The 25,902-nt window shown below is 41.5% G+C and overlaps 4 protein-coding genes across 16 annotated transcripts; 1 reads left to right on the top strand and 3 right to left on the bottom strand.

The window, feature by feature from the left end:
* Positions 1–384: 384 nt before the first annotated feature.
* Positions 385–5,261, bottom strand: LOC100695371 (uncharacterized). Of its 4 annotated transcripts, none has more exons than XM_013268660.3 (4): positions 5,174–5,261; positions 4,971–5,026; positions 2,942–4,902; positions 385–1,226 (listed from the first exon to the last, which is right to left on the bottom strand). In XM_013268660.3, the coding sequence occupies exon 3, from the start codon at positions 4,730–4,732 to the stop codon at positions 2,999–3,001; it is 1,734 nt and encodes a 577-aa protein (XP_013124114.1). In that variant the 5' UTR covers positions 4,733–4,902; positions 4,971–5,026; positions 5,174–5,261; the 3' UTR covers positions 385–1,226; positions 2,942–2,998. The 4 variants fall into 4 exon arrangements, with proteins under 4 accessions (XP_013124114.1, XP_005470963.1, XP_013124113.1 ...); XM_005470906.4 differs by having other exon boundaries at positions 5,099–5,238; XM_013268659.3 differs by having other exon boundaries at positions 4,971–5,045; positions 5,099–5,177.
* On the top strand, positions 5,218–21,415 carry fbxl13 (F-box and leucine-rich repeat protein 13). 10 transcript variants are annotated; one of them, XR_003221193.1, is made up of 18 exons: positions 5,303–5,452; positions 5,630–5,784; positions 6,326–6,414; positions 8,071–8,166; positions 8,273–8,408; positions 12,910–12,980; positions 13,231–13,331; positions 13,862–13,991; positions 14,425–14,523; positions 14,641–14,761; positions 17,667–17,829; positions 17,907–18,026; positions 18,143–18,266; positions 18,366–18,446; positions 18,760–18,894; positions 19,085–19,163; positions 19,233–19,453; positions 20,239–21,415. XR_003221193.1 is itself a non-coding variant. In XM_019361509.2 (17 exons), exons 2-17 carry the CDS (start codon positions 5,688–5,690, stop codon positions 19,359–19,361), a joined length of 1,842 nt encoding a protein of 613 aa, XP_019217054.1. In that variant the 5' UTR covers positions 5,218–5,338; positions 5,630–5,687; the 3' UTR covers positions 19,362–21,415. The 10 variants fall into 10 exon arrangements, 8 of the variants coding, with proteins under 8 accessions (XP_019217054.1, XP_025765250.1, XP_013124116.2 ...); XR_003221192.1 differs by having other exon boundaries at positions 5,304–5,452; positions 19,000–19,163; positions 19,247–19,453; XM_019361509.2 differs by having other exon boundaries at positions 5,218–5,338; positions 19,000–19,163; positions 19,247–21,415.
* On the bottom strand, positions 8,515–14,069 carry LOC100695633 (leucine-rich repeat-containing protein 17). The gene is made up of 7 exons (XM_003440540.5): positions 13,932–14,069; positions 11,312–11,501; positions 10,747–11,229; positions 10,452–10,666; positions 9,660–9,815; positions 9,061–9,202; positions 8,515–8,972 (listed from the first exon to the last, which is right to left on the bottom strand). Exons 2-7 carry the CDS (start codon positions 11,434–11,436, stop codon positions 8,687–8,689), a joined length of 1,407 nt encoding a protein of 468 aa, XP_003440588.2. The 5' UTR covers positions 11,437–11,501; positions 13,932–14,069; the 3' UTR covers positions 8,515–8,686.
* On the bottom strand, positions 20,948–25,235 carry fam185a (family with sequence similarity 185 member A). Its single transcript, XM_003440541.5, has 8 exons — positions 24,682–25,235; positions 24,485–24,594; positions 23,455–23,547; positions 23,134–23,272; positions 22,283–22,324; positions 22,094–22,189; positions 21,851–21,985; positions 20,948–21,694 (listed from the first exon to the last, which is right to left on the bottom strand). The coding sequence occupies exons 1-8, from the start codon at positions 25,115–25,117 to the stop codon at positions 21,582–21,584; spliced, it is 1,164 nt and encodes a 387-aa protein (XP_003440589.1). The 5' UTR covers positions 25,118–25,235; the 3' UTR covers positions 20,948–21,581.
* Between the last annotated feature and the right edge of the window lie 667 nt (positions 25,236–25,902).

The following is a 25,902-nucleotide window of genomic DNA, read 5'->3' as shown; positions in this document are numbered from 1 at the left end:
GACCACGAGTGTAGCTTTTTCTCAGATAAGATTTCCAAAAAAATTAAAAAAAAAAAATTCAGAATTATACAAAAATAAATAAATAATAACATTACCTTAAAAAGCATAACGTTTATGCAAAGAGCACAATGCATCTAAGATTCAACAATGTGGATTTTGTAAGCAGCTCTCTACTCTATCAGTTTTGCTTTTTACTTGCTGGTCCATAAGTAATTTTAATCTGAAATATCATTTGAGTTTCGGAAATTCAGATTACACACCAACGAATTTATCAAAGTCATTGTCGCATATGCATATAATCCAGCCTTATAAAGTAAAACAATTCTCACAGCTTATCCTCTTTCATATTTATGACTTTAGAATTTCAGAGACTGAAGCTTTAAGATTTTTTCTTTGTGTCAGATGGCAAACATATGCTGGTGAAGAAAACTGATTCATTTTGATCATTTTTACTTTCAAAAGGAAGCAATCCTTTCATATATGACTCACTGCCAATGATAAACATTGGAGAACAAGTTCAGATCATCCCCCACCAACCCCCCGCTGAATGTAAAAGATGATATCCCAATTTATTTTACTTTTACGGGCTTTAATGACAGCTTCATTTATGCCATGTTGAAGCAGTACAGTTAATCATTTCCAGTCTGTGCACTGGCACGTAGACCCCCGGTTTTTCTTGAAACGAACACACGGTGGCTCACTTTCTCTTGATTTTAGCCTTTACTCCTAACCCCTGAAGACATGTTAGGCCACCAGAAGAGGTCCAGAGAAGATCATGTTCATATTCCTCCGCCCCCTTTCACCCACACTTCATCGTGTTTCAAGCACATGCAAACAATGACTCATGCGTTGCTTGTTTACATTGCCCACTAATGTGCTTTTCAAGTGGCTTTAATTAGGTTTTCTTGATGCTTAAGTTACCATTTAAGTGACTTTCAAAAGCAAGACTTCAACTACAGCCTTAATGGGATCTGTTTTAGAAGCAGGTTCAACAAACTCCAAGTTGATTAATGCTGAGCTGCTAAACTCTGGGTTTGTGGTTCTAGAAAGTTCAATCAGCTGAATATGTTCAGCTCAAGTTAAGCCTGTGCATAAGCAGTAAAAAATAGCCATCATCAGCGGAGCTCCAGCACCAGATTCACCATGGCAACAGGCAAAGAGCAGAGTCTCCATTTATTCACTGGACTGAGGAATATGAATGCATCTTAATGTAGAGGGAGACTTATCTTTAAAACACAAAACAAAAAAGAAAAAGAGTCAGCATCATCCACTCATAAAGCAGGAATCTTACCACATTTAAGTTTTGTTATTTACTTGCAGCCTGATGTGAACCAAATACAGATGCAAGCAAATGAACAAATCTGGATTAAAAAAACCAAAAACAAAAAACCTGTAGTTCTCCTGTAAATCAGATTACCTTGATTGCTTTTGGAAAACAATATCAATTTACACATTTCAGAAATCAATTTTTCGTTTAAAAATGATGTCTGACTGTGAACATATTGCAGTATAAATTACAAACAGAATATAATCAGACCATCTACAGCCTGGATTTAAAAACTCATTTTAAATATTTAATCCTGTTTTAGAACCATAAAGTCAGTTCAGACTGATCTTCACACCAGTATTTACATCATCTCCAACATGAAGCCAACTGTAAAATAAATGCAACCTATAAGACAGTTACAGCTGCTTTTCTGTCCACAAAGTTAGATGGATATAGACTGTAGAATTTATTCTGGACTGCTAATATATCCAGCAAACTGTTTTTATCCTTACAATGATGATTTAAAATGAGGACTACCATCAAATGTGGCAATCAAGACAAGTCAAAATTGTAACACTTTCAGGTTCTTACTGAAATAGTCGATGTAGGTAGAAGAACAGGAAATGGATTTGCTGCTGAAGACCAATCCTATTAAATTAAATCTAAGTTTTTCAGTTTTTAGGTTTTAGAGAATGGCCATTAAGATTACGAATACTTCTATGTACATAGACCACTTGTCAGTAATGTTACCTGCAAATAAAATCCAGACATTGGAAAAGTAAAGCATTCATTGGACGAATTGGATTCAGTGGACCTAAAAGCTCGATTTCACGATCAGAGTCACCTGCACTACTTTAATGCATTTTACATCCAATGTCTTATATTCTGAAGCTGTACCGGCTCACGTGATCCTGGAGAAACTTTGCAATATCTAAGAGAAAGTCTGCAACAGTAGTTTTAGTATTAGTGGTCAATATGCTTATGAAATCAAGCCTTCAGGTAAATAAAAAGCTCCCTCATCTGTGGAGCCAGCTCTGAGTTTATATTCAAGAGACAGACACACCGACTACTGTTAAGATTAGGATTAAAACTTTCTTTTTTGATAAAGCATATAGTTAGGGCCTGATCAGGTGACTCTGAATCCTCCCTTAGTTGCACTGCAACAGGCCTAGGCTGCACTTCTTCATTCACTGTGTTTATACACCATTTTGCATTTAATTATTATTTATCTATCTCTGGCTGTCTCCCACAGCGTGTCTTTTGTCCCGTCTTCCCTCTCTCACCCGCAGTTGGAGCAGATGGCCACCCCTCCCTGAGACCGGTTCTGCTGGAGCTTTCTTCCTGTTTAAAGGGAGTTTTTCCCTTTCCACTGTCTCCAAATGCTCGCTCAAAATGTGGTCGTCTGATTGTTGGGGTTTTCTCTGTATTATTGCAGGGTCTTAATGTTACAGTGTAAAGCACCTCAAGGCAGATGTTGTTGTGTGGCCATCTAAATAAAATTAAATTGAATTTTTTTTAAATCATTAGTAAGTTGAATAAGGTTGGTCCAGTTTCAGTGCTCAGTTTTAGTATTTACTCAGTAGTGCGATGCTCTGTTGTCTATTTAAAGGACAGATTTCCAGGACAGAAGATGTGTTCACAGACAAAAATACTACAACATTTTGGTTTTCATACCTTCAAAAACATGTTCATCATTCTTCCCGGTCCTGCACACTGAGTTGTCATGTCCTTTCATTCACGCCATCTTCTTACCAGTCTCCACTGATTGTTATTATTCTTCCCTTGCACCATACGGGGTGTGAAACAGACCTTTGACAGATATGCTACGGCCCGTGTGAAGCGGTTTTTAGATTTAACGTATGGATTTAGAGATGATGGAGATGTATTACGGGACTCTTGAGGAGGAAGGCTTTTTGTGTTCCTCTTAATAACACACTTAGGCATCAAACCTGTAGGTTTAGGCTGCTGTTCAGAACGCCAGTTGGCCAAGTGTCTGGGCCGTCTACTCACACTGGCTCGAGGCATGTGCCTGTTTGGTTGCATGAAAGGCTGTAAACGTTCAGACCTCACAGTTTGCCTCTGTGGTTTAGAAAATGAGCCCAGTGGGTTTCTTACTCCATAAGATGCGAGCCCACTCTGGGGTGGATTTCTCAATCTATTGTAATGCGGTTTCTGAAAGGTAGATAGGAGTTTTTGATTGTAGAGGTTTGAATTCTCATGTTTTGCATGGGCATTTAGGACGAAGGGAACAGCACTGACTTTGTGGTATCCGGGAACAAAACTCAAGGGTTTGGCGGTAAACATCCAGTGAGCTCTGTCCATCTGTTTTTGCTTATAATGAGGAATTTGCGGGTATTGTGGGCTGCTTTGATAACCCATGTGACCTCTTCTCCACTGGGGTAAGGGGTCATTAAAGCTTAAAGAGACAGAACCACTTGATGGAGGCCAGTGGACGTTGGGAGCATATTTTACAGTCCTCAACTCTTTGCTCTCAGTAGGTTGACGTGCCTGGACTGAAGCACCTATTCTTGTCTTGTATTTGGGCCAATAATGCTGCATGGAGGGGTGATGCTTTTTACCATAGGAATATACAGATGGTAGGATTTTTGCAGATGGGACATTAGTTTGACTTGCTCTGTGGAAGTCTTTAGTGAGTTCAAAGCCACTGGGTGGTCTCCAGTACCTCATTAAAGGATCTCTACTTTGAGAGACATGTACTGGATTTAGCATATCCTTCCAATAAGGTGTTAAATTTGAGGTCTCACTTGAATACTGGCTGAAATCTTGAGATGGGCTGTTTGCAGGGTTCACAGGGGGTGCAGTCACATGTTTACTATAGGAAGAACCCTGCCTGTGAAAGGAGCTGGAGGGAAATTGTGTTTTTTTTGGTGGTTTGTATTGTTCTGAATCCACACTCACAGATAAGTCATTGTTTCCCCAGGGAAAACCGTGTGCCAAATTTCTTGAAGCAAGACCTGTGGCTGCTAAATGATCGTGTGGGTAGAAAGTGGTGCCCGGCCTAAATTTTTGGTTGTCATAAACACTGGAAGAAATGAGACTTGCAGAGGAGTCGACAGGATCAGGGAAAGAGAGGAGTTTATTTGGCGTTTGGTAGTTGGCATCTTCTTCAATCCGATCATTATTTTTCTTGCTGTCACCAGAGGCAGTGCCTCCTTTTTCAGGAGTTGGTCTATAGTCCATGGATGTTCCGAGAGTTTTCATTTTTTCCCGTGCAGTTTCAAAATGTCTACTCAAGTCACTTCCTGGTACTAAGAAGGAATGCTTCATGTTTTCTATAAACTCCTTTAAATGACTCATTGTGGGGAAAGCGACACCCTTCACAGGCTCCTGCATGTTTCCCCTCACTAAAAGGTCAAAGGGATGGTGATAACCAGACTGCTCATTTTGCTCTATAAGAGGAGCAGAAGAGGCCCCGTGAAACTTATCAGGCTGGCTTTGCTTCATCTCAGCGGTAGCATCCTGTCCTTTATCATAAGTAAATGCTTCTGGCTGACGGGAAACAAAGCTTTGCCGTCCAACATTCTCATTGTTTGTATTCAAAGACTGTCCAGAATGAAATCTGCTAGAGGTTTGCGGGCTCTCATAGAGATAGTAGCCATGTGCACTACTGTAACCTATCAGGAAAGAAACATCACATTAAACTTGTGGTCGGTTATGCAAATAAAAGTACTGAAATTCTTACCTTCTTCAGGAGGAAAGCACAAGCAGCTCCACAACAGAGTGCAAAGCCAGGAGAGCCTGAAAAGAAAAAAAGAGACTAAAATACTAAAAATATAAAAGAACTGAGAATAAAATGACATTTTTATTTACCTGAATGAACGAGCCATGAGGTTGAGCTCAACCACAGACTCTACCTGCAGCAGAATAATGATTAAAGCTACAAACCAGCAAAATAATCACTCATGCTCTGAGTGAAGCCACAGTGGCAGGAAAGATGTCAGAGGGGACACAAAACTTTCTCACATTCTGCTTCCACTGATTGCAATCGAAGTTATTGAAAGCAGCTGCTGCTGAGTTAGTTCTTGTAGGTCCTCAAACTGGTGGTGCACGGTGAATTTGATCTGGTTGTATTTTTACTGCGAAACAGTAACTCAGCTTCAGAGAACCTAAAGACTTTCTCTTACTGTTAATAAGTAATGTTATCAGGGTGTTCTGTTTCACTCGGTCAGTCTTTGTCAGTCCAGCTTTAGCTTTATAATCATAATAAACTGTTTTATAAATTAGATAAATTATTATTTTTTTGTTACTTGATTCCCATCCTTTGTTAGTTAAGCCTGGCTCCTGACAGCCTGCCTCCCTGTTTGCTGAATTAATGATGAGCTGTTTCTTGTTGGGTGACAGGAAGTGGAAGAGGTTCATTGCACAGAGCAAGAGAGATACCCTGGAGTTGACTCTGCAGATGGACTTGACAAAAAAGCATTTTGAGAGGAAATGCTGGCAGGTTGCACTTACCAAACTGCTGAGCTGGGTCAAATTACACAAGAGGATGAAAGCTGGTAGGTCAACATTTTAGGGTTTTTTTTTCCTGAAGAATTTATACTGAGGTCTGTTGGCTGTTTTTTTTTCTCGCTCCCTCCTGTACAAAGCCAGAGAAAACACTCACTGAGGTTAAGAAATTTGCCAGACTAAAAGTCATGCTCCCACGTTGTATCCTCCCACTGCCATGACTCATTTTGTCCCTGTGCACCTTTTTACTTATATTCTTAACTCAGTTGTCATAAACCAAAATTATCTTTGGATTTATGATTGATTGGATTGGTTGGTTGGAGTCAATACTTTTGTGCAGAAATGTATATTTTCCTAAGTTAAAATGAATGAACACTCCAGCTCTCACTGAGAAACTGGAGGCCCCTTTAAAAGCTAGATGCCTCAGCCTTAAGTGTATCACTGCTCCATGGTGTAAAGATAGGACTTGAAAGGGACAGGAGACTACTTCAAAACTGAATTAACACTTTTTATCTTTTGTGTGTGTGTGTGTGTGTGTGTGTGTGTGTGTGTGTGTGTGTGTGTGTGTGAATTTTCCCCTGATGTTACAAGTGGGATTTACTGAAATGGACAACAAGCATCAGCAGAGTGAAAAAGGATGTGATGCACTCTCTGTGCTCCCAAACAGCCTCTTACTGAAGGTAGATTCTCTTACAGCGAGCAGCATTCTTGTCTCAGTTTTCTTTGTATTTAGCCTGGAGTTTGTACACAGAAAGATGATGGCTAGTCTGTTTTTGGTTTTTTGGTTTTTTTAGGCTGCAACAGCCCCTTGTTCTCTGAGCAGTCAGCGATGAGCTCAGATATCAGTTACATAACTCTTTAAATAGACTCCACTGTAAACATACAGTCCACTCTCTTTGAGGGTATTTGGTTAAAGTCACTTGCAGATCATTTTCCTTTAATCTAAATACATACCAGAGTGTGCGTGTGTATATACACTTACAGGCCACTTCATTAGGTACACATGTTCAACTATCTGTTAATGCAAATATCTCGCATGGCAGCAACTCAGTGCATTTAGACATGTAGACGTGGTCAGGGCTAAAATTCAAACCGAGCATCAGACTGGGGAAGAAAGGCCATTTAAATGACTGGTATGTTTATGGTGCCACACAGGATAGTCTGAGCATTTCATGAACTGCTCATGCACTGCAATTTTCCCACGCAATCATCTCTAAGGTTTACAGCAAAAGGTCCAAAGAAGAGAAAATATCCAGTGTGTGGCAGTTCTCTGTGGGGGAAAAGAAAATGTTTTGTTCATGCCAGAGGTCAGAGGAAACTGGCCAGACTGTTTTGAGCTGATAGGAAGGCAGGAGTATCTCAAACAACCACTCATCAAAACCAAGTTAAGCAGAAAAGCATCTCTGAATGCACAACACATGGATCCTTGCAGCAGATGATCAGGTGCCACATCTGTAAGCTGGCAATAGGGATCAGAGGCTACAATTTGCACAGCCATTGGCTGCTCTGAGTCTCAATTTATTCTGCAACACTGACTGCTCGGGCTGCTGCTGCTTGGTACACTCTCTGTACTAAATCAGCACAGTTTAAACGCCACAGCCTACCTGGGTATTGTTGCTCACTGTCCCTGTATGACCACAGTGTACCCATCTTTTGATAGCTGCTTCCAATAGGACAACACACAAAGTTCACATCATCATGTTCATGAAACCAGTTTGAGATGAGTCCACTGTGCAGCATCTTTTGGGATGTAACGAAATGAGACATTTCCACCATTAAGGATATCTTGTAGGCAAAAAGGGGTATAAGCAAGGTGTACCTAATAAACTGACCTGTGAGTCCATGTATGCATATATATATATAATATAGCCACTCGCCAACACTGACTCCACTCACCAGTTGAAGCATCTGTTTGTGTGGAATTTGCTTCTGTCCTCGGTCGATGAACAGTGTTTCAGCATGACTATGTTTGGCTTTGGGTGCTTGTTCACATCTGCAGCCACAAATATGGGCAGAGGTGCCAGCAGACCCTGTCAGAGGGCCAATAACATCAAACAAAAAGCGAGGAAGTTGTATTTATACAAAAAATGGTGTCTAAATCCTATGTCCACATTTGTGTATTATCAAAAATATTGTTTTTATTTTAAATATGCTTCAATGTTTGGTTAAAGTTTAGAAACCTAACTGTAATATTTCATCACCTCATGGCAACAACATGATAAACCAGAGTTTTACTGTAACTCCCTTTAAGTATTCAGAGAAAAGTCAAGTGTCATTTGTCTGCTGTTTTTCCATGTGATAAAAAAAAAAAGATGATTTGTGATTTTAATCCTCAGATCTTTCAGTACTTAGAATTACAAGAACTGCTAAACTGTGCTGAAGTATGCTGCACATGGAAATCTATCATCCAGTCTGGCGTGTTGTGGAGTCAGGTCTGCATTTAGAGATTACTTCTTGTGATTAATTTATGATGCTGTTAAAATGGTTTTACTTTAAATAGCAAGAGTCTGAATGTCCCCTAATTGTTGCTCGTACTAGATCAACCTATCTGTGGCCAAAGACTGGATAACAGATGGCACAGTGAAGAAAATTCTGCAGAGTTACCGCTTATTTGTGACCCATCTTAACCTGCGTGGCTGCACCTCCCTGCAGTGGCCCAGCCTGAGATTTGTCAGTAAGTCTTCTTTGCTGGATTTAAGGTGTTTTATATGCAGGTGTACAATGATCAATGCAATTTGCATTATGATTATTATTATTATAACCGTAATAATGAGTCAAACTAATCAAAATGTCTATCTTTATATATTTGAATTAAAAACACAACACGGATAACACATAAAAGCAACAAAAAAATAGTTTTTTCATCTGATGCAGACTTTTTGCTTTACAAATTACAGAACAGGTTAATGAAGACAAAACAAACAGCCTTTAAGGTTCATATTTTAACTTGAGTCAGGACAATCTGATGATCTGGTATTTCTGCGGCACCCTCAAGGCGCTCGGCTCCAGCTCCTCCTCCTCCAGCTCTCCCTGTGCTTCCATCAGTGTGTTCCAGAGCTCGGGGTCTGTCTGGTCTTGATCTGGCCTGCTTTGCTGTCTGTCCTTTGGACACTCTCTGTTGTAAGCTTTCACGTACTCCTCCACGCTCTCCCCAGCGTATTCCAGAGGAGAGTGGCACACCAGGCCTGAAGGACTCACTCCTGGATGGAGACTTAGCCAGTAAACCATGTACTGAATGCTGAAAAAAGGCAGGGAGTTTTTAGTTAACTCATCAGCATTTAACTTTGAAAAAAGATGCTTATAAAAATTTGAGCAGAGGGACCCACCTGTAGTCACACACCCAGAGGTTTCCTTCCAGTTTTAAATGTAACAGGAAGTAGAGGTCTTCAAGAACCCCATACTGGACAAACTTCAGTTGGTTGTTTGACAAGTCCAGCTCCTGGAGATGCAAAAGCCCAGTCAGGGAACCTGAGAGTGAGAGAGAGAAAGCAGAGGTGCATGGGCACAGCCTCCGTTAGCTTCTTGACTCTCTCAGTATAAATATATGAAGAGCAAAAGCAGTGCAGTCAAACTTTAATATAAATGCTCAGCCTGTCTCCAGTGTGTGTCTGAATAACTTCACCACACTGATCACTTTGTCTTCAACCCTCTAAGCTTTCCCCACCATAAATTAAATTATTACAGTATACAGAATGATGGCAGAACGCCCGCTGTCTCTGAAAACACAAAATGGGAAACAGAAGGCGGCAGGAGTTGTATAACTGTTCTTAACCTTTTGACTTTGCATATCCATATGGTATCCATCACATTAAGAAAGTGGCGTATACAAATTTGGAGTTGTGCATGTGGATAGAAACCTACTGAACACCTTACATGCTGTTGTATTCCCTGATTATTATAAAATAGGTAATAATAGCATGCTTACCTTTGTCCAGGTGCTCCATGTTGTTATTGCTGAGATTAAGGGTTCGGAGACTCTTCGCGGCATGAAAGTCTCTAGCTTTGAGGTGACTGATCGAATTATGCGACAGGTTGATGTGGACAACGTTGTCGGGGATACCTGAGGGCACCTCAGTTAAACCTGAGCATAAATAAATGCAGAAAAAGCTTTATCTACATGTTCAGTTCATGTTACATGCTACGTGAATTTTTCATGCATTCAATTCAAATTGGTCAAACCCAAGAGTGCTCCAAGAAATCAGCACAAGTTCCACTACTGGATGATTAGTAACTAAACTGTAACGCAGAGACAAATTGGAGTTCTGTTTCTATCCAGAAAATGAGTTAAACACTAAAATCCAGGCTTCGGGCCAGCAGGATGATAGTAGTACATCTGATTTAGTCCTTTTTTGGACGCACTACAAATGGTTTTCTATTTTTAATAGGCCTGTTCTCATAAAAAAGCCAGATGTTGGCTTTCTTTTCAAATTTATAAGGTGACAAACTCCTATAAAGTGATAATATAAGAGGTTAAGTAAGCACACATTTGCAAAACCGCACGTGCATGTTGCTTGTTTTATATCAGGCTGTGAAAATTCTTTGAGTGAGTTGTTTAGTCATCCCAGCCAAGCAACAGCAATATTTAATCATGAGCATACGCGCTCTCTGACAGTCGCAGGTATTTTTCCTAACCCCTCTCTTACATAACAAAAACACATGTGATAAACCTCTCAGAAAATGGCTCAGAGGAGAGGAGGGTAGAGTGCAGAGAGCTTGCCTCGGTTACTGCAGTCCATCCGTATTTGGGGGTAATGGTAGGTGTAGCAGACTGTAGTAGCATCTGGTTTGCTTCGAATTGAACTGGGCTCTAAAACGCCCGTGTAACCCGTTTCATCATTCTGTTGGTTGTTGGCTGGGTCTGGTTCTTTACAGAGTAACTCAGGATCAACGTGCTTCAACTTCATGTTTTTTAACCAGATGGGCTCGGCACACCTAGCAGAGGAGACATTCGGACACTCAGTAATGACTTAAAAAGTGCACACTACATATTGAGTTTTGTTGGAATCACTTACCTGGCGTGGTTTCCTAGATTACGGTTGCTCGGCACCTGAAGAGTGCGTACAAGACTATCCATTGGGCAGAGACAGTTCCAGGGGTTATCATATAAACGCAAGTAGCCAAGGTTTGGCATGGGGATGAGAGCCTCCTCACTAAGTGTTTGGAGGCGGTTGTGCTGAAGCAGCAGGGTGGTAAGCTTTGTCAGACCCTGGAAGGCCCCATCCTCCACTAGAGAGATCTGGTTCTGCTGCAGGTCCAGACTATCTAAATTCTCGTATCCGAGGAAGGCACCATCATGAAGGACTTTAATTCGGTTGCGGGCTAGAAGGAGGTGCTTAGGTTTGTTGGACCAGGTGTTTGCGGTGGGAATAGAAGAGAGACGTCGGTCTTGGCAGTCTACAAAGACCTGCCCAGATTCTGTTGACTCTAAACAGTTGGGTGACACAAGACCTGACGGGCCTGACCTGCTGTGTCGGCGAGGACCTCTTGCCCTGGCCCTGACGATTCAAACACAAACAGCTGATTAATCAGTGAAAAATGGGCTGCAGAAATTAAATTAAATGTAAGAGTAATCCATACCTGTCCCGTGTGAGTTTGTGCCTTGCTCCTTTGAGGCCTCTGCCCTTTCCTGGTTTTTTCATCTCGATGGATGGGAGCAGCAGGAGGAAAAGGCAGAATAAGAGGAGAGGAGGGATCGCACGCATCCTGAACCCTGTCTTTTCAGCAAGATGAACTGGAGTCAAATCAGTTTCTGATGAAAGTTTTCAAACTGGGAAACGGAAACAACAGGTCAAAGGGCAAATTTGTTATTGTTGATTGTACACAGGAGCTGTCATCCCTACAGAAGTGAGAGGTAACACACCAATCTGTTATAACATTATGACCACTCACAGGTGAAGTGAATAACACTTATTTCTATGTTAGGGAGCAAGTGAACATTTTGTCCTCAAAGTTGGTGTTAGAAGCAGGAAAAACAAGCAAGTGTGAGTTTCTGAATGAGGTTGACAAGGGCCAAATTATGATGGCCAGAACATCTCCAAAACTGCAGCTTGTGGGGTGTTCCTGGTCTTCAGTGGTCAGTACCTATCAAAAGTGGTTCAAGGAACGAACATGGGAGGCCGAGGCTCACTGATCCTTGTGGGGAGCGAAGGGTGGTCTGTGTGGTCCGATCCAGCAGACGAGCTGCTTCAGCTCAAACTGCCAAAAAAGTTAGCGTTGGTCTTGATAGAAAAGTGTCAGAATACACAGTCCATCGCAGTTTGTTCCATATGGGGCTGCTCAAAAATAAACTAGTCACCAACAAGGGGTACATGAGTATCAAAACTGGATCATGGAGCAATGGAAGAAGGTGTTCTCGTCTGGTGAATCATGTTTTCTTATAAATCACATGGTTGGCTAAGTGCAGGTGTGTCGCTTACTTGGAGAACACCTGGCACCAGGACGCACTGTAGGAAGATCCTGGAAAAGGATCAGTTGACAAAGAGCGAGCGAGTGAATTCGACAAAGTCGAAAGCTGACGGCAGCTCGCGGCCCTTGCTGTAGGAAGAAGTCAAGCTGGTGGAGGCAGGGTGATGCTTTGGGCAATGTTCTGCTGGGAAACCTTTGGTCCTGCCATCCATGTCAATATTACTTTGACATGTACCACCTACCTAAGTATTGCTGCAGACCATGTACACCCTTTCATGGAAATGGTACTCCCTGATGGCTGTGCTCTTTCAGCAGGATAATGCACCCTGTCACAAAGCAAAAATGGTTCAGGAACTTTTTGAAGAGCACAACAATGAGTTTAAGTTGTTGTCTTGGTCTCCAAATTCCCCAAATCTCAATCTAATTGAACATCTGTGGGATGTGCTGAACAAACAAGTCAAATCCACAGATCCCCCAACTCACAACTTACAGGACTTAAAGGATTTGTTGCTAACATCTTGGTGTCTGATACCGCAGAAACACCTTCAGGGGTCTGGTAGTCCGTGCCTCGATGGTCAGGGCTGTTTTGACAGCAACCAACACAATATTAGGCAGGTGGTCAAAATGTTATTCCTGATTGGTGTATGTACAGCTTTAAAATACAGTGGATTACTATGACAATACTTGTTCATTCATTAAGATACAGTCATAAAGTATTTTAAAAAAAATATTCAGCATAGTACAAGTAAACATGTATCTGTTCTATACTGGTTACTGTTTTATTGCAGGTGAATGCAGAAACCTGCAGGAGCTCAATGTGTCCGAGTGCCTTAATGTTACAGTAAGTGAGCATGTTAACAGTGAACATCTTAAAGCTACAGAAAAATGCATCTTGCTTTTATATGTACACGTTTTTAGTACATTTACAGTTTTCTAAAGTTTAACTTTGACTTTCTAAACCTTGACAAAACCCTGATTCTAATTGGTTTCATTTACCGATAAATCAACAGGCGATGGTCAGTTTTCCACACATAGATTCAGGATCCTTCCTGGTTGGATGGGAAGTAACCTTTCAATCTCTCCTTTTGTAGGATATGATGGTCCAGAGAATTTTGGAGGGCTGTCCCTACCTGCTCTACTTGAACCTTTCTTGCACCCTTTTAACAAACAAAACTCTACAACAGCTGTCCAGGTAGGTCTCCATTTGTGGTAGAACCATCAGTGATTTAGACTTTGTCACCAGAATAGATTTAATAGGTGCTACAAACGGTGTATCAGTGTGCATAATGTTTCTTTCAGTTGGCATCCCGCCCCTCGGGTTCCAGAATTATCTACGTGTCTGTTTGTCCAGTTGAAGCCCACAGCTGGCTTGTATTTCATGTCAGAAATGAATGCGGTCTGTGCCAGCAAAATGATTTAGAGAAACAGATGCTACACTGTATAATTGTATGACAGGGTGATCGATTTCCACATTTCCATGATGGGGTTGCTCTCTCACAGCTTGTAGTATTATGCAATGCTGTCTGATTCACGTTTTCCCACAGAATAATGTGAGGATGCTCACCTTTAATTCAAAATGACATGTTCCTTTTTTATGCCAAGGCTTTCTTTTCAAATGTAACTTTTTTTGTGCTACAAACAAACAAACAAACAACCAGCTATGATCTGTACAAGGCTCATTAACATAAATAATTTGCCTTCATCATTTCTTACATTTAACAGAAACTGCCTGAGCCTTCAGTATCTGAGTCTGGCCTACTGCGATAGATTCACAGACGAAGGTTTTCTGTACCTGACCACAGGGAAGGGCTGCCACAGTCTCATCCACCTCAACTTGTCCGGCTGCACCCAGGTCAGTTGATGTTTCTTTCAGCTGCTCCACTCAAATTCAGCTGAAAACAGCAAATGGCTTTTGACCTCCTCAGTCCGTCTTGAACAAATCCAGTCACTCGTCTGTTTGCACGTGTTCTCTCTTGTTCCTGGCGTTGCTGGGGTTTGCACTCGGTGAGAGCTCAGAGCGAATGAGCAGATATATGAAGTTCAGGGAGAGGAAAAGGCAGCTGGGTCCAAGCAGAGGTTTGGGTTGGCCCACCCACTCAGCATGTGTACACTGTAACGTAACCCACGTACTGCAACATGAAAGACACTCTTCTGGGAATGCATATTAGTTTGCTCCAGATGTATAGTTTTATGGGGCCCTGAAAATTCTGCGAATGAGGAAAAGTGAATCCAGGAGTACTGATTAAGATTATGAAATAGACACAAATTTTCCCCTCTCCTCCTAGTTGACCGTGAATGGGTTCAGATATATTTCTGCTGGATGTCCTGCACTTGAAGAGATTGTGGTCAACGACATGCTCACACTCTCAGATAGCTGTGTCCTGGTGAGTGTACAAATTACACATTTTGCTCTTAAATCATGGCACATTAATGTGTCTTGTCACGTAGTGCATAATTCTTTGTACCCACACCCTTAACCCCATGTTGCTCTTCTCTAACAGGCCCTCCTTACCAGATGTCACTGCTTGTCTGCTATTTCTCTGCTGGATGCACCGCATCTTTCCGATATCACCTTCAAAGCTGTTGCTGAAGCAGCCAACCTGAAGTCTCTCAGCATAGAGGGTGCGATCACATCCCACAGTCTTCATTTCAATACACGTACAGTGGGGGAAATAATTATTTGATCCCCTGCTGTATTTGTAAGTTTGCGGCTTATAAAGAAATGATCGGTCTCTAAATTTTATGGTAGTTTCATTTAAAAGGAGACTCAGAATATCAAGGAAAAATCCAGAAAAAACACATTACATCAAAGTTACAAATTGATTTAAATGCCATTGAGTGAAACAAGTATTTGAAGAATTCATGATTCCACAGATTGGTTGTGTGCCCAAGTTGCACACAGATTTCAGTCAGTCAAACAAAGATACTCCAGATCTCAACTCATTATATGTACAAAGCACACCTGTCCACATAATCAGTTTCATCCATTCCAACCTTTCCACCATCATAGACGTGACCAAAGAGCTGCCACAGGACATCAGGGGCAAGATGGTAGACCTGGGAAAGGTTGAAATGAGGTACAAGACCATCAGCAAGAAGCTTGGTGAGAAGGTGACAACTATTAGTGCAATTATTCAGAAATAGAAGAACTATAAAATGATCATCACTCGTCCTTGATCTGGAGCTCCATACAAGATGTTGCCTCATGGGGTGAGGATGATCCTGAGAAAGGTGGTGGATCAGCACAAAACTACAAGGGGGAGCTTGTTAATCAGCTTGGCAATAGACTATGCCATAATGGATTGAACCCACATGGTCCCCCTGCTCAAGAAGTCACATGTAAGTTTGCCGGTGAACATCTAAATGATTCGGAGAAGGCTTGGGAGAAAGTCCCGTGGTCAGATGAAACTATAATCAAGCTTTATGGTATTAACTCAACCCGTTATGTTTGAACGAAGAAAAATACTGAGTATGACCCAAAAAATACCATCCTGATAGTCAAACATGGATTTGGAAACATTATCCATTGGGACTGTTTTTTTCTGATACTGGTACAGGACAATTCACCTCACTGAGGGGCCAATGGATGGGGCCATGTACTGTAAAAACTTGGGAAGAACCTCCTTCCCTCAGTCAGAACATTGAAGCATGGCAAAGGTCATGGAGTGGCCTAGTCAGTCTTCAGACCTCAATCCTAGAGAAGATCTATGAAGGGACTTAAAGCTTTAAGTGCCCAAGCAGAGGCCAACAAACTGAGGCGGAGTCGGCCAAAATCTCTCCTGACATGTGTCCTAACCAGTGTTGGGACTAACGCGTTATTAAGTAACGCGTTACAGTAACTACGTTATTATTGTGGTAACGAGCACGGTAACTAGTTATTATGCCAAAACCAGGAACGCGTTACTCGTTACTGGGATTTAGATAGGCTCGTTACTCGTTACTTCGTGTGGTGGATATCGCGGAGCTTCCACAGATTCAATAACATTAGCAAGTGGTGGAAGCCAGCAGGTGGATGAAGGCAAAGGGAGGCAAGAGGAGAGACCCGAAGCGGCCGCCGGTCCGCGTGTCAGGTGAACTGAACTTCAGGTAAGAAGTTATGACCTGCAGTCTATCTGAGTCAGATATAAACCAAGTTTAGGTGGAGTTTATTTTCGGTATGCTGACATTTTCGTACTGCGTGCTAGCTAGCATGACGGAGTTTCTATACAGCTGGGTGGGTGCTATGTTACTGATGTTGAACTTTATTTTGTTCATATGGTTAATTATTAGAGTTGCCAACCGTCCCCTAAAAAACAGAATCGTCTCGTATTCAGAGAAAATATTTCGCGTTTCGTACTGAGGTGAAAAGGAACACAGTTTGTCCCGGACTTCAGCTACAATGAAAAAGACACAAAGCTGAAGCTGCACAGCTGCCTCTTCTTCTCTCATTCTCTCCTGTTTCTACTTCAATCACGAAACTGATCAATGATCAGCTGATCGACTTTTCTCTCTTGTTTGTTTATCGCCCACTTTGCGCCAGAAAGAGGAAACCAGCGGATGTCGCGTTAAACAACAGCAGCACGTTTAAGCTTGATCAGCTGTTGTTAGAATTTATTTAATATTAATTTCTAGTATCAGCTGATGTTTGCTGGAGCCACAGCTGTAAAGCTGCTGGTCATGATATCGGTTTGGTTATCTGGTGAGAGGGAAACATGCAGATGAAACCAGGAGATGTCCTTACTGAATCATCAGAGCTGAACAGGTGATGGAGAAACGGGTTTACCTTTTAGGTGACATGGATGAGTTGAAGGGAAGTTATGAACTGTTTCTGAGAGACAAATAACACCAGGATCCTTTTCTACGTAGCTGACAGCTGGTAACTGTGCAGGGGCGGGTCTAGCAAAGTTTTGCCAGGGGGCCAGGTAGGGCATTAACAGGGAAAGGGGGGCACAAGGAAATACTTTTCTTTATTATTCTCATTTAAAATGTCTCGCTTTTAAAAAAATAATTATCTGAGTCTTACAACAAACAATTGATAGATTGATACATATATACCATCAGAACAGTATACATCACTGTCACAACAGTGTTTGTTTTCATTCAAAGGCTTTATGATTTTTCCTATAATGGTGGGCCGGTCTCTAGTCAAAATGCCCATCTGCAGTCTGGTGTTACCTACATCTTCCTATTCAGAAGGCAGAATTTCCAAGTTCTGAGTACAATCAAAAGCACCACGACTGCAGTTTTTGTGTTGGATGTAAAAAGCAGGCTAGAATCATGGCGGCAGTCAACGACGGTCCAGGCGTGGGATTTCTCTCGTGGAAATGTGCACATTATTTTTTCCTTTCTATTGGTAGGTGGCACAGTGCACTTGTGGCAAGTAAGCAAGCTAGAAGACTGGCAATCTGGCTGGGTATCCAGTTATGGAAGCAACACATTAACAGAATTCTCCAGTGTGTTGTACACAATGCTTGTGAGCGCTTTGAGTACTCCGGGAGAGTAGAAAAGCGCTATATAAGAATCAGTCCATTTACCATTTGTGCATTAGGCAACTACCAGCTCACAGACTTCAGCTGGAACGCCCTGTGCAGAAGCTCACAAGGTCTCCGCAGGCTCCACGCTGCAGAATGCCCCAGGATGACTGACGCAAGCCTGAAATCTGTAGCCTCCCTCCAACATCTGCGATATCTTAACATCTCGTATTGCAACAGGTGTGTGCTTGTTTGTGATGACCGAAGTCTCACTTTTCATAACTTTTCTTTACATTTCTTTAAATAATGTGTTTCAGGGTGACTGATGTTGGGGTGCAGTATTTGACTAAAGGCTGCTCAGCAAATGAACTGCAAGAACTGAATATCAGTCACTGCAGTCACATCACCGACATCTCTGTCATGAGGATTGCACAAAGGTACACACAGTTAGACCTCTGATTATATAACAGTTTTTTTCATGATTATTTACCCAGAACCAAGCCTAAATACTATCATAACGCAGCTTTTGTTTGCTGTTTTTCCAACTTGTTAGGTTGTGTAAACTTCATCATCTCAATCTGAGTTACTGCGAGAGGCTGACGGACTTGGCTGTGGAGTGGCTGGGTTGGACCTCCCTCTGCTCACTTGACCTCAGCGGCTGCAACATCCAGGATGAGGTACTGTTAGCATGTTTGCTCTTGTTTTCACACATTCCTGAAAATTTGAATTTCAGGAATTTGAAGAACAGCCTGTAACTTGTGTATTTGCATTTTTAGGGACTGGCCACTCTTGAGGGAATTCCCTTGAGAAAATTGGTTATTGCCAAGTGCTTCTCTGTCACAGACGCTGGAATTAAGGTGCATATTTATCTGGAATTTCAGCCAACTGTTCAGCGTCCAAGTTTTCTTCCTCTCCCTTTGTTTTGTAACATTGACAACTGATGGGAATTACATTTGTATCCAAACTGTTTCCTGGACAAATGGTTTTACAAAATGAAACCCTTCTCTTTTTTCACAGCTATTTCAATGAATCTTCTGCTTTCAACAAGCGAATAGAAACACCATTGAAGAAATGATTTCCAATTTCCTCCATGTTTAGTCCTCATTTATTTTCTAATCAGTAACACTTCATCACACATCTCTCGTTTTCTTTGTTTCTCACAATGAGCAGAAGCTGTGCAAGAATGTGACAGACCTGGAACATGTTGATATCTCTCATTGTGTGGCTCTGTCTGATGCAGCCGTCAGAGCCTTTTCGTTTTACTGCAGAGGCCTAGTCGCACTGCGGATGGTCGGCTGTTTTAAGGTATAAATACGCACATTACTAAGGCATTTAATGTTATCCAGTTGAAGGAACTGTCTTTCTTCTTGTCATTTCATGCCATTTTTTTATTTTCTCACCCTGCCTCAGATGACCGATATGGCAGTGCAGTATCTGACAAGTGGATCTCAGTACTTGCGAGAGCTTGATGTGAGTGGCTGTGTTCTTCTCACAGATCTCACACTTCGGTACTTGGAAAGAATTTGTCCTCCACTCAGTTCCATCACGATGGTCTGCTGCAGCCGCATCTCGAGGTACGGCATGCTCTTAAAAGTTCTTAGCAAAGCTAAACTCCTGCCCAAAACTTTAACCGATCGATGAAGGTGTGTTTCCTCAGGGCAGCTGCCTCAAAACTTCAGCCACGTGTGACATACTGGGAGCACAGCAGCGACACCCCTCCATACTGGTTTGGATACAACATGGGGCATCCGGTCACAAAACCCACCAAGTGATGATCCATGAGAAGTGGCAAAGCAGTAATCAGTAATGACAACTGGACAAGTCCATGGAGGAAATAAACAGTTTTTCCTGTGTGGGCTTTCTGGTCTGTACCTGTCGGGATAGAAGCCTACATCACAAAGTTTTACCTGCTTTGCTAACACATTTCATTGGTTTCCAACAGCACAGTTGAAGTGGTGTACTAGTTTACTTCAGGAGCCAGTTTGTAGTCCTTTTATTGTTTATCTCTTAATAATATAGCAACTTTTTCTCACTGGAAATCATATTTATATGCACAGTTTCTCATGGACTTGATGTAGCCGGTCATCACTGGTCTGCAATGACTGAATTCAAAGTTTGTTTCAAATTCAGAAAAGACTCAACATAATCTTTAGAACAGGGGTCTCAAACTTAAATGAGCCGTGGGCCACTGCTGGCACTGTCATCTCTTTGGAGGGCCAAATTAGTCTTCAAGTAGTACAAAAGCAAAACAAGAAAACACCCACAAATATTTCCAAAAATTTAGTGTTTCATTTGTTTTTTTAAATTTCAAATATTGTATAGCAAAACTGCAAACGTGAAGTAGGGGTGACGTGGGCTGCAAGTTTGAGACCCCTGCTTTAAAAGTTTACTGTTCCACTTTTGGGTGATGTGCATTATATCCCATAGATGGTGAAGCTTTTTTCTACTGCTCCCTTATTCCCATCTAATTTATTTTAAATACCAGATGTCTTTCCTGACACAACTCCAAAGAGATTTGGAGTGGACCACACTATAGAGTCAATACTCAATTTGAATTTAATGGCAGAAAAGCATCTCATATTTGACAGAGTGCCATTTTTACCACTGTGTAGCATCTCCTCTTTTAACAACAGTCTGTTAATGTCTCAGAACTGAGGAGACCAGCTGCTGGACGTCTGGGAGAGGAATGTTGTCTCATTCTTGACTGATAAAGGCTTCTGGCTGCTCTGCACTGCTGGGTCTGACGACGATGATGATGATGCACCAAATGTTTTTAATCTGTGAAAAGTCTGGACTTTAGGCCAGTTCAGCACTTTTCTACTATGAAGTCATGCTGTTCTAATAGATGCAGAACTTATCTTACTGAAATTTGTAGTTCTTCCTGAAAATAAATGGCGGTGCATGTTGCTCTAAAACCTATATGTATCTTTCAGCGCTGACGGTACTTTTCCGTGTGTGTGCTGCCATTCGTCACTAATGAACCCTTATACTGTTAAAGATGCAGGATTTTGAACTGAGCACTGACAACAAGCCAGATGGTTGATCCTCTCTTTAGTTCAGAGGATATGGCATCCAAAAGTTTTAAAAAACAATTCCAAATTTAAATTTGTCTGACCACAGAACAGTTTTTCACTTTGCCTCAGTCCATGTTTGATGGGCTTTAGTCCAAAGAAGACTGTGGGATTTCTGTATTATGTTCACGATAAAGCTTTAACCTGCATTTTTGGATGGCACTGCAAACTATGACCTGTTTCTGGAAGGGCTCCTGAGCCCACCTACTGATTTTCATGACAGAATAGTGTCTGTTTTTAATGCGGTGCTATTCAAGAGCCCAAAGACCACACGCAGCCAGTATGAATTTTTGGCCTTGTCCTTTGCACAACAGAGATTTCTCCAGATTCTGTTTATAATATTCAAGGTATTTACAATTTTATGTTCAGGAACATTCTAAAATTGTTCCACAGTTTGCAGATTGGTAAACGTCTGCACAAGTTTTCTTCTGGGAAACGGCGTAAATGTTGTTCTTAAATCCAATCATGCTACTGACAAGCTGCTAGCTGCAAAATTCAGTTTTAAAGTAATATTTCCAAATATGTGACTCCATAATTAATTAGAGCTGAACACAAGGGTAACAGTGGAGAGGTGCAAGGTATTCAACGGCGCTTTCATAGTTTGAGGTAGCATCCAGTAACATTCGGTAAACTTCGACCAAAAAAAAAAAACATGAGCAAAACTTTTTTTTTTTAAACATCCAAAACACTCCAACAGTTTGGTGCACACATAATCTCACTGTAGTCTGTATGTACAGTGGCTTCTTACACACATAGAACATTTGTAATATACTTCAGATTATAATGCAGTATATCCTGAGCAAAGAGTTAAATTAGCATTCAGTCTCTTACAGCTGCAGTAATGTTTGGCTCTTTCTTGTAAATTTTTTAACTCCCAGTTCAGCGATGCATCATTATGATTCTAGGAAAAAAACGGGACATTCAGCTGACCAGCCTCCGGGACTCAAACCAGCTTTGTAGGGTCAGTCTGATGGAGCCTCTGTCTGCTTGAGCTTTAACCCACTGATTAGCTGGAGGCTCTACATTCATGTAGCCTGAAAGAAACACAGAACAGGGCACATAAAAGTACGAGGGAAAAAAAAAGCAGAGGCAGATTATGGACAGAACATTGTTTATGTAATTACTTGTTTTAGGATATGGCACATTAACCGTGCCGCAGGGAAGCGTTATAAAGAAGGTTAAGAGCTTACCAGTAACTGTGGTGTGGCCTTCAGACATGCTGTTTTCTACTCCATGCAGAACAACCTCTGGGCTGATATCCACCGATGTCCCACAAAGCCTCACCCCAGCTCTTAATGAGGAAGGCACACGCACGCTCACCGCTCCTACGTAAGACACAGAATGAAGGAGAAAAACAATATGACACATCAAAAGATGTAACAAAGAAAGTTGCATCAAATAAAGACAAAGTTGCTCGTGTAATGTGTGTTTACCTTGCTGACTGTGAAGCTCAGCAGTGCCACCGTCTCCCACGTAGACGTCGATGCCTCCGCTGTCAGAGGAAACCTTCAGGAAGCTATTTGAACCATCTGAAAAAGCAAAGCAAAACCTTGGGTGTTTTGTTTTCCTTCCACTGACGGGGACCATATAAAGGGTACTGTGCAGTCGGTCGACCTGCTCACCTATAACTGTATCTCCACACATGTTCTTCACAGTAGTCTCACCTTTAATTAATGAAAGCACATAATTAATGACAACACTTATAAGACTGTACATATCACAAGCCTGCAGCTCTGAGTCAACAAGATAATTGTTTCCATGCATGTGTTGGAGTCTGAGGCTCATCATTATCAGGAAGAAAAGGAAAAGTCTGCATCAATGGTGCATTTTTCTTACTACACATCATAAAGCTCCTTGTCCTTCTGATCTCATCTTGGCTTTGAAGAATTAGTCTTCTTAAAACTACATTGTTTCATAGCTTTTCAGAAACGAGTAACAAGTTGAGAGAGTTCGGATAAATTACAACCACATTGCAGTAAAATCACCTCTGATCCGAGCCCGGGATTCCTGACATACCAAAGTCCTGCTTTACCAAGCAAGTAACATAAAGCAGCTGTGTACAAAATGTACTGTAACGTAATACAGTGTACAAAAAAAGCAACCTCTTTGTGCAGATTTGTCCATTTTGTGTTAGGTTAGATTATTATTGCCTGTGTGTTAACCCGCCAACAGTATTTTAATACTGAAGTCGGTTGTATTTGTTCCAACTTTGCACACTGTTGGGCTCGATAGCTGTCAGTGAGATCTTGATTTGGCATATATTTTTAACCACTGGCAAAAAATAGATTTTTTTTATATCAAAAACTAAACTATCATAATGTAAACAATCTAATGTGTAGTAGAGTCAAAATATTTAATTGCTTATTGGCTCGTTTTGCATTGTGCTCTGGCTGTCGTAATAACCACACAAGTAGTTTCATGGAGTTACAAATTTATTATTAAAAATGAATGATGGATGGTCGCTTTTGCTCACCGTGTACGTGCCCTAGGTTCACTCTCCCCGAACGGGATAAGATGCAGGTGGACTCCGCGTAGATGGCTTTGACCTTCAGAGGGCCGTGCTCTGTTGACACATTCATCTTGGTGCCCTGGAGCTTCTTGACATCCACTGCCTGTAAACGTAGAACTGTTCACTACACAGGTTTTTTGATGTTGTTTGTTTTAAGTAATAACCTCAGATCAAAAAAAGGAAAACATGAAACTCAACACTGCTAACGCATATTTCAGGGTACTGCTGCCCCCTAATGACTGCTGAGTATAAGGACTAACACGTAGAAATAACAGTTATCCTTACACTGTCTCCACCAGTGCTGATGACCACGTTGCCATTGATTGTGCCCACACCTGTAACATGCCCTTCGTGGGATTGCACCTCAACCTGATGAGCCTGAAATAAGACAGGAAAAGATGAGAAAGGGTGCTCTTTTCAGGATGCTCACAGTTTGCATAGAGAAGACAGATGATAACAGAAAAGGGACAACTGACATTGAACAAAGGTGGTGGCCTACAACACAAACTGCCAGCCACCTGTGATCCAGTCTTGAGATGTCTTTCCAACAACTTGTACCTTGACCGGTGTGACCTTAATGACTCACAGGACAATTTTCAGGACTACTTCCACAGGGTGTAACTTCAGGTATTTTAAAGTAAAAGAGACAAATTATACTGTGAGCCATTTCAAGTATTACATTAGTAATTTAGGTAGTGCATAATTTCCAGGATTGTTGAAAAAACAACAGTCCTCATCACATATTTTATATGTAATATAAGAGGACAGCTGAATAGTGGACCATGCATGATGCACATCAATATAATTGATCATGCAAAATGTAAAAAGGCAAGGTGAAGCCACTACAATATGAAGGTGCAGTGCATTTACAGTGTAAGATGGGGAAATTTTGTTTGTCTTTTCACTAAAATACCCAGAAACTACACATTACTTAAAATTGCTTAGAGTATAATTATTTCTTCGTTCCTGTAAAAACTTGAATTATCAGCCAAGTCTTTGTAGGTAAATATAACTGCATCGTAAATTCAGGTAAAATACATGGAAATTCAATTTAATTCCAGGGGAATTACAACTTGATTCACAGGCCAGTGAAGAAGTCCACTTGCCTTCAGCTCAAGTGTTTAAGGATCAACAGTCATGGTCAGTAAATGTTTTGATAGATGAAGGTCAGGGCTGAGCTGTTTTAGCAGAGGAGTGTGTGGTTTGGCTTTGTCTTTGTAAAATAAGCAAGCCTGAGAAAGACATAGTGTGGGTAAATTGCTCCAAACAGTAGGACCGATTAATTGCAGGCCTGACATGTGTTGCCAATACCCACCTTGACAGAGTGCAGCAGGCAGTTCCCCTTTTCTGTTCGCACCTTGCAGATATCACACTCCATGTTCTTAACTTGAACGCTGCCCTTTCCTTGAGTAGTAATGAAGAGATCTGACAAAAGTTCACATACAGAAATTATTCAAAGACGCAGAGCGCAGGATCACTTTAGTCTGGATCCCCTGTCATAGACACACTCACTGCTTTTGATGGGTGCAGACATTTCGATGGACACGTCGCTGTCCACCGTCTCAGCGGATATTAGGAGCTCTTTGCCCCGGTCATCATAGTGGACCTTTAACCGGTCCAGACTGACTTCCTGCCCCTTGTCTGGCCCGTGGACTGTTATGAAGGCTCGATCAGCCTCGGGGTAGGTGTGCGGGTCCAGCGGGTGGATGGATATGTTGCAGCCTATCTGTGCGCGCACAGTGGTGAAGGGGCTCACCGCCAGATCCCACCGCCTCAGAGGCTGCTTCACCTCTTCATGAGCAGGAGACTTTAGGGGGGCAGAGAACGAGAGAGAGCGTGGAGTGTGCAGAGGACACCGGGTGGGTGTGAGAGTCTTGGGGCTGACCGTCAGGGACCAGCAGCGGAGAAGCCCGACAGACCCCCGCTGACCTGCTGATCCCCAAAACATCTCGGTAAATCAACTAATCCACGCCTGACTGCAGCCACAAGACCCACTATAAACACGCCGCCATTCACTCAAGATCGAAGCACGGCTTCGAGACAAAACGTTTCCGGTATGACATTTCAGATTAAAAGCTTCACGAAAAATATGTGCGCAAGAGATCCTAAAAACTGTATATACTGTGTTTACAGCACCTCCGTAATAGCTGGTTCAAGACTAAACTCTTATTCATTTACCCTCCTGTGCAATATATTTATGTTTTAATCACAAAGATTTCAGCACAAGATTGAACTAATTTTCTAGAGGTGGGCGGATCGATCTAAAAAGCAGTATTATCGATAACAATGTTGGTATCAGAGCGATACTACCAGGATTGATACATTGTTTCTATCATCTAAGTTCAGTGTATCGTCCACTGAATAGTGTTAAATTAATTCTTTATTTATTTTTATGAAAAATTATACCTCAAACATCCACAATAAAAAGCATCTGAACCTTTTTTGTGTTTACTGTCACGTCTATTTTAGTTATAGTCTATAGCACATAATTAGTTCGCACGTTTTGTTAACTAATTATTAATCACAGTGATTTGGTGATCATTGAAAGTTTGGATCATAACAAAATCTGCAGTATTGCACAGGACAAGTAATTTCTCAGGTGCTGCCACAAGGTCAGCATAACAAGACCTATTGCAAGGCATCGGCTGACAAACTTTACTGAATATTCCTAAACAATCTTTCAAACAAAACATCATATTTGCTTTGCACTAAGCTCAAGCTTTCCAAAACCTC

This window comes from Oreochromis niloticus, linkage group LG7 (genome assembly GCF_001858045.2).
Source record: "Oreochromis niloticus isolate F11D_XX linkage group LG7, O_niloticus_UMD_NMBU, whole genome shotgun sequence".
Taxonomy (NCBI): domain Eukaryota; kingdom Metazoa; phylum Chordata; class Actinopteri; order Cichliformes; family Cichlidae; genus Oreochromis; species Oreochromis niloticus.
The sequence above is the reverse complement of the archived record's forward strand: the minus strand, read 5'-3'. Positions and strand labels throughout refer to the sequence as shown.

Bases quoted from the DNA above. Each gene is read 5' to 3' on its own strand.
- fam185a (XM_003440541.5), bottom strand. From the start codon at position 25,117: ATGTTTTGGGGATCAGCAGGTCAGCGGGGGTCTGTCGGGCTTCTCCGC. The intron at 22,190-22,282 runs GTGAGCAGGTCG...TTGCTTTTTCAG, and splicing joins GTGTGGAGATACAGTTATAG to ATGGTTCAAATAGCTTCCTG. The intron at 21,986-22,093 runs GTAAACACACAT...TGTCTTACGTAG, and splicing joins TGAGCTTCACAGTCAGCAAG to GAGCGGTGAGCGTGCGTGTG.
- LOC100695371 (XM_005470906.4), bottom strand. The intron at 4,903-4,970 runs GTAAGAATTTCA...CTTTCCTGATAG, and splicing joins GTGCTTTCCTCCTGAAGAAG to GTTACAGTAGTGCACATGGC.
- LOC100695633 (XM_003440540.5), bottom strand. From the start codon at position 11,436: ATGCGTGCGATCCCTCCTCTCCTCTTATTCTGCCTTTTCCTCCTGCTG. The intron at 9,203-9,659 runs GTAAGCATGCTA...TCTCACTCTCAG, and splicing joins CATGGAGCACCTGGACAAAG to GTTCCCTGACTGGGCTTTTG. The intron at 8,973-9,060 runs GTGGGTCCCTCT...GCCTTTTTTCAG, and splicing joins CTCTGGGTGTGTGACTACAG to CATTCAGTACATGGTTTACT.
- fbxl13 (XM_019361509.2), top strand. From the start codon at position 5,688: ATGGACTTGACAAAAAAGCATTTTGAGAGGAAATGCTGGCAGGTTGCA. The intron at 17,830-17,906 runs GTGTGTGCTTGT...AATGTGTTTCAG, and splicing joins AACATCTCGTATTGCAACAG to GGTGACTGATGTTGGGGTGC. The intron at 18,447-18,759 runs GTGCATATTTAT...CACAATGAGCAG, and splicing joins TCACAGACGCTGGAATTAAG to AAGCTGTGCAAGAATGTGAC.